This window comes from Pteropus vampyrus, unplaced genomic scaffold, assembly GCF_000151845.1.
Source record: "Pteropus vampyrus isolate Shadow unplaced genomic scaffold, Pvam_2.0 Scaffold104, whole genome shotgun sequence".
In the NCBI taxonomy this organism is placed as follows: Eukaryota; Metazoa; Chordata; class Mammalia; order Chiroptera; family Pteropodidae; genus Pteropus; species Pteropus vampyrus.
The window spans coordinates 1854693-1862131 of record NW_011888885.1 but is presented as its reverse complement, the minus strand read 5'-3'; the positions used below and the strand labels follow the sequence as shown (position 1 = coordinate 1862131).

Below are 7439 nucleotides of genomic sequence, written 5' to 3'. Positions count from 1 at the left end.
ATTCTTCTGTGTGCATCATCATCACTTGGGTTTGTGTTCCTGATCTTCCTAAACTCCATGGGCCTTTGTCTCGACCTAGCGGCCCCCAGCGGCCGCTGTCCCGCGGTTTTTTTACCTGGGATGCTGGCTTGCTACTTCCTGCCCTGTACTCAGGATCACCTGTCCCAAGAACTTTCCTGTGTTAACCACAGCCCACTCGAACACTCACTCACATGTACGTTTCTCAGCCCCTGGGAATCGACTTCCACTGCTGTGATACCCCTTAACTACTTGCCCAGTGAAAATCACCGCTTGTGGAGCGGGAGAGACATTGTCAAACTGAAGTTTGTTTAAAGGAGAGTGTCCAGGATATAAGGATCATTTAAGAAAGGTCTAAAGGGAATGGGGATGTTCATCTTGGAAAAGAAACGTGTGTGGGGTGCGGGGAGTGGGGTGGGCATTAACTTTCTTCAGTTGTCCTACAGGACAAACTGGGACCTGAAGGGGACGGACAGCATAGCCGATTTTGTCGTAATGGAAATGAACATCTTTTTAGGAACTATAAAGTAGTGGTTAAGAGCTCAGATTCTGAGGTTAGTCAGGTCTGGAGTCATACCCCATGTCTTCACTTTCATCTTGTGTCTTTGAGGTCAAGTTTTATTTCACCTAAAACTTAATGGCCTTATTCATAAAATAGGAATCGTAATAGTAATTGAGAATATGCATGTAATGTGATTTTCACAGTGGCTGAGGCATAGTAAAAAATTAGTAAACGTTAAGCCTTATTTCTAATGACCAGAGCAGTTAAAAAATTATCCCCACTTTATGGATGAAGAAAGTGAAGGCCTGAGAAATTAAATGATTTTAAGTCATTCAACATTTATTTATTTCACTCTTCACTGTGGGTTAGACCCTGTTCAGTCAACTGGATCTACAGCATAGAGATAGTCAAACTAGATCGCTTCTGTTATAGAGTTTACTTTTTTCTGAAGACTCGAGATAAGTAACATACTTAAATAAGGAAATTTCAGATAGTAATCTGTACAATGAAGACAATGGAATAATGTAGTGTGATTGCAAATGATGATGAGGCGGAGGAGGAGTAAAGTCAAGTCTTAGTGAAGATGTGACATTTGAGTCTAGTCCTGAATGTTTGTAAGGAGCTATCTATGTGGTGACAATTCCAAGCCATGCAAAGGCCCGGATATAAGAAAAAGCTAGATACCATGGAAGAAAAAGGCAAATGTGTTCCTAGCATCGTGACCAGGAAGGAAAGTAGTAGGAATTGGAGTCAGAGCAGGTATACAGGGGTCAGATAATACAGAGTCTTTTAAGTTATGTCCAAGGGTTTAGATTTTATTCTAAAAGTAATAGGAAACTATTGGTGAGTTTGAAGCATACAAGTGATATGATCTGATTCATATTTTTATTGGTTATGTTGCAGAGAATGGATTAAAGAGAGGACAAAAGTGGAAGTAGAATAGTTAGTAGGAAATTGCAGTAGTCCAGGTGAGTGCTGATGGTCACCTTGAGTGAATAATTGATTAACTTGTGATCACAAAGCCAGAAAATTGCAAAGCCAATAAAATCCAAGTACATTCTGATTCTTTTCTGCTCTGGCACAAAAATCTCAAGATTCTGCGATTCTAAAAATTTATTGGTATTGTTTTATGAGAATATTTGAAAACTTTTTTTCATACATATCTCCCTTAGTTCTTATACCAGATTGTCAACTCTTTCTGGACAAGACCAGTCATATTTTCAGTTTTTTACAGCATAGACTCAAACCCCATGCAAACGTTAGTGTCATTGAAAACAACAATACATTCCCTCCAACATTCTTTTTCTCTATATAATCCTTCCATGTAGCAACAGGTAGCAGTATATATCTATATGTCATAGTGTCTTTGTCTTGAACTCTATTATTTTATTTTATAAATTGCAAGTGAAACTGTTCCTTTCCAAGGTACAGTAATCTTAATAGCAGTGAAGTAGTGTTGTCTGCAATTCTTGTGAGTCTGAGTGTGTTTGTAATATTGCATATCATTATGATAATTAATGCTAAATAATGGGTTCTATTGAATGAATGGTAACCCTTTAGGGCAAGGCTAGTACAACCTTGTTCTGTAGGTAGATCACAAACTTAAAATATCGGGCCAGATCAAGAATTCAGACTTGGCACCTTTAACTTGTAACATCATTCTTCAGCAGTAAATAATCCTTGTGAACTTTTTCTAGTTGCCTATGATAATGTCTAATTTTACATAGGAGATAAAATGGGTTGTTACTTTTCATACAGACCATTTTGGGGTGGGGGGGCAAGCAAAATGGGTGAAGGTGGAAAAAGAAAGAAAAAAGTTATTTTGATAGTCATACAGTGTTTTCTTATCCAATTATTGGTTTTCAGGCTTTCTGAAGACCTAAGGGTTATAAAGATGTTTTATTTTAAAAATTTGGTTTCTAATTACCTTTTTGACATTTTTAATAGATAATATAAATTAGTGAAATTGCAACTTAAATCTTAATATGTTAGTCACTGAACTGTATTTCTTAACTGTCTGTTTGCCTAATAAAACTACTGGATTCATTGGACAATGTGAAGTACCTAACAATTATTCTAGCAGTACAAACAACTGTTTATTTGGTAGCTATTTATTGTAATATTTCCCTTGTAGCTAAAAAAGAAAGTAATGCATTTGAATAAATAGTAAGAACAAATGAATTCTAGTTTGCTTGAGAATAGGCTGGATAATTATTGTTTCCCAGTTAGATTACTGCACACTAATACCATAATGTTGCCTCAGTAAATCTTGATATACTAGTTTTTTATTTCTTGGCATCTTCCTTTAAGCCACATGTTTCAGGGACTACTCCATTTGAAAGATCTTGGATAAATTTATATGTTGATAGATAAGGTGAATTGAAAAGAGAAATCATCAGAAGAAGGCATTTATTTTTTTCAAGTAACATGTATCAAGATCAAGGCCAACTTTGTGGGTGCGTGACCTGTGCATTTGCACAAGGCCCTGCTCTTAAAAGGGCCCGTAGCTTAGTTGGGCCCTGTACTTGGTTTAATTCTCTGCTGTCAGTATCTTGAAATAATTACTTTTTTAACAGGGGGCCTTGCATTTTCATTTCGTACTGGCCCCCAATATATTATATCTCATATGAACTGATGTTCCGACATAATTGAAGCTAAAACACAGCCTATCTGGAATGAACAGAGGTTAAAGGTAAGAGATAAGACAAAAGGCAAATTCAGGTCTCTTGAGAATAGTCAGGTTGTATGACATAAGATCAAGCAAAAATCCAAACTCCTTACCATGGCTCATATGACTCTAGTTAATCTAGACCCTGCCTACTTCTCTAACTTCATCTCAGATCTTTCTCTGTCTGCAGTCACCATGCTCCAGCCACCCTTTTTTCTGTTCTGTAACTCCTTCTGCCCCAATTTCTTTGTTGCCTTGAGACCTTTTCTCTGCCTGGAATACTTTGTCCCTCAGTTTTTCTCCTGGCTGACCCATTATTTGGATCTTGGCTGGAACACTACTACCCAATCTAAATTAGCACTCCTCTTCCTAGTCGAGTTTAATCCTATCATCTTTTGGTATCTGAAAGTTAGTTTATTTTGCTGTTTCCTTTTTTATTGTTTTACTCCCAACACTAGAATGTAAATACCATAAGAGCAGGAACCTTGGATTGTTCAGCACAATATCACAAGCACTGAGCATAGTGCCTGCACATGATTGTACTGTGTACAGGTCTGGTGAATGAGTGCATGAGTGAAGCAAGCAGAAGGCAGTCAGATAGCAGCCCAAGGAAACTTCTGAAAACAGTGAGCTGTTGCTCTGATGACAATCTCATGTTTCAAGAAATCTGGGACTCCTTCTTTGAAGCACTTTGTTTCCCATAGAATTGGGCTGTATGCTACATGCAGATGCTATATGTCCACCCCCAAGACAAATGAACAGCGTTCCTGAACTGTTTAGATTCCTGAGAGGAAAAAAATAAGTACTAGTAGTTGGAAAATTGCCTTTGGGTACAGAATAAAGGAGATAGTAAAATAACCCTTGACTAATGTTTTCCATCTTGATTTTTCAAAACTTTGAAAAAAATCAATTAAGTAAAGTCTAGCCCAAGGAAGGGAGTCATTCCTGATTTTTGCCATTGTTCTTAAACAACTGTAGGATTGTATAAATAGCTAATGCTATCTTGAGCAATCTCCGATGTGATAAGATATACAAATTGCCAGTTTGTAAACATTGTTATTTTTTGTCTCTTCAAGTATGTTACTAAATCTATAGTTCTAACTTTACAACAAGCAATATTTACATTTTTAATATTAGTTCCATTGAATCTATAAACAATAGGTATTTATAACGTGTCAGTCACAAAATCCCAACAGATTATTTATAGGGTAGCCAGCACTATCATGCCCTTCTTCTGTAATGAAATAACCGTAATATAAAATTTCACTTCACAAATACTCTTTCCTTCTCCCCTTAAATTCCTTCTGAATGACCTGCCTGCAGGCTACCCCACCTAATTTAGAGATCAGACTGATTTTAGAGATTTTGAAGAGAAATTTAAAAACAAAATTCTCTCTTCTAAAAACACTGGGAGGCTTGTAGTTTAATAAACCAGGGATAGAATTTTCTATTCATAGAGCCAAAAAAAGAACCTGTACAGGTCATTTTATGACTGACCTTGTCATTCTACACTTGAAAAAACTGGGCAGCAGAGTAGTTAGGTGGCTGCTCAAAGTCACATGGCTACTGGGCAGTGGAAATGAAACTCAAATGTGGGTATCTTAACTTCTAGGCCAGTGCTCTTCCTGATGCAGTGCACTTCCAAACATAGAACCATTGGCAAAGAGAACTCCAAAGTGTTTCTTTTCTAAACAGAATAATTTCAGGTGAAATTAACATTAAATACTGGAATTAAATTCTTTCATTTATTCATCAACACTGTGAGTTTATACTCTTTGTAATCCTTTACTCTCATATCAGTGGACTCTGGAGGGTAAGAAGATACAAGCCAAGGTCAAGCTGCATGTTTAACTGAAAATCAGATTAAAAGAAATTTTTTAAATTATAGTATAAATGATTTACAACTAAATAGCACATATTTAAAGTGAAACAATTTGCTAAGTTTTGATATGTCTATCCATCTGTAAAACTGTCACTACTATTTTCTGTACTACTATAAAGAAACAGGCTTGGAGAAGTCTAGAAGCTCAAATTAGAACCCAGGTCTATCCAATTTCAAGGTCCATGCTCTAGGCCCTGCAGCCTGAGTTCTGGCTGGGAAAACAACCAACTGTTTCCCATTGTGTGGGAAAAGTGCACAATCTCTGTGAATCTAGCTATTCATTTCTTTAAGATGGTTGTGCTAACTGATCCTAATATCTTTTTCATCTTCAAGTTTCTATACTGCATTCATATTTCTTATGCAGAAGGGGTAAATCCCTATTTAAATGAAATTTTTTAATTGAATGAAACTGCACTAATTTTCACAGTGGAGGTATAAGAGCTATACAAAATAATATGTATTTTTTCTTTTAATAGGAAAATACTGAAGAAGCTTGGAGTAACACGAGTCAGAGTAATAAAGGATCTGTAGGAAATCCCTCAAGACAGTTGGTGAGACAATCAGAATTTCTGTTTTCTTCAACAGTGTATTGTATAAGTATTTTGTAGACATTCTGACTATAAACTTCTTAGCCTCGTGCTTTTATTATTATGTGGTTGTTAAGGTTACTAATGCGGAAGCTATAATAGCTACCCAAAGCTTAATTGTATTTGTTTCTGCCAGAAAATGCAGATTTTATATAGATATAAATGTTGATAATGATATAAATGTGTTCCTGTAGCTCTGTCCATCCGTCTGTCTATCTACAGAACTATTTTTACATTTCTCAGATAATATAAGCAATTACTAAAGTAACATAGCCCAAAATATATAACATATATCTAACATTTATACATAGGCACATATTGTTTATGTACCAAGTGTTATATAATGTTTTTATGCAAAGTTTAAAGCAAATTTGACTTCTCTAAGACATGACAATTTATTTTCCACTTCTCCAGTCTTAGGAAAAGAAGAATTTATAGACTTCATCAAGATCTTCATTTACGCAACTGTTAACTTGAAGGCTATCGTGGTGAAACCATGAATGAAAATACATCTGCTGTAGCATCATCCAGTCTACTTGAAAAGTAATTTTTAATTTAAATTTAGTATGTTTTGGATGATCATAGTAGAATATTAATGAACATTTGGTAAAAGTTTTAAACAGCTAACAACCTATGATCTCTGCCTAGTTTTAACTTGTAATACTCTTATTATGATTAAAGTTGAATAGCAGAACTATTTTTAATAGCAATAAAAGTAATATAAATTCTTAACAATAGAGGAATTTTAAAATAAGATCCTTGCAAGTAAATACACTGTTGAGATTAAAAAAATAAGGATGCTTTACTGAAACAATAATATATACTGGAGATTATGTGTGTCTCCATTGAAGGAAGTTCACATCTAGAGATTACTGGAGGTGCCTAGTGAGATACCTTTGTTTACACCTTCATTTCTCCCATTTGTAGGCTTCGCTCCTTTATAGCCTTGGAACCTAATGTCCCATCAAGAATGGGCTGAAGTCCTGAAATACAAGACAGCAGAACATTTTGGACCCTGTCCTTTCTGCCTGTTTTCTAACTAATTGATTATTGCCCTATTAGCAGAGAGGTCTTCCGACACTAATGCTGAATTCAGTATAATGCAACTCTAAATCATATGCTATGTAGAGAGCAAAATATTTAAAAACAGGGAGTTTGTAAGATTTTAAAATTTTTTTCTTTCATTCTATTTTTTTATTATCTAACTTTTAAATATGAATTTTCTTAAAGATATACAGCAGATCTTCAAATAACTGTTTCATCCAACATCGTTTCATTATTAATGTTGATGACATGCTATATAACTTAACTCTTGTTTATGTCAATTAACCTATGATAAAATGTGTTTCATTATATATCCTTTTGCTTAAAGTGGCAGAACCCATCAATGATGTTAAGTGAGGACTTACTATAGTTAGAATTTATATGGTAGAAACTAAGAAAGCTTTTTCTAAAAGCTATAATCATATAAGATGTGAAGTAAATTTTTTTAATACCAGCTTCAGTTTTTTGATATGTTTGAAGATAGCTGGATGTCCTATATTCAGCAATGGCTTTGATATACCAAGGAAGCACATTTTGCCTCTGGAGTAAGACAGACTGGGTTCACGTTGCTGTTCTCCAGCTTTGTAACCTCAGGCCACCAAGTTTACTTCCCTAGATTTTCATTCCTTTAGAAGAATGATGTGCAACGACATGGATAGACCTAGAGGGTATTATGCTAAGTGAAATAAGTCAGACAAAGACAGACAAATACCATATGATTTCACTTATCTGTGGAAT

General features: G+C 35.2%; 1 protein-coding gene across 7 annotated transcripts in view; it reads left to right on the top strand.

Annotated features, from left to right (window-relative positions):
* Nucleotides 1-7439, top strand: part of STXBP4 (syntaxin binding protein 4) — a 237951-nt gene that overhangs the window by 216 nt on the left and 230296 nt on the right. For 5 of the 7 annotated variants that reach the window (XR_002781532.1, XM_011365019.2, XM_023533520.1 and 2 more), the window contains exons 2-3: nt 5547-5621; nt 6072-6200. Coding sequence is in view for 5 of the 7 variants with exons in the window: in XM_011365019.2 (XP_011363321.1) it covers nt 6154-6200 (47 nt within the window). In the remaining 2 variants the exon portion in view is untranslated. Of the gene's footprint in view, nt 1-1423; nt 1489-5546; nt 5622-6071; nt 6201-7439 lie in introns of all 7 variants that reach the window. The other 2 variants (XM_011365018.2, XM_011365020.2) reach the window with 2 other exon arrangements.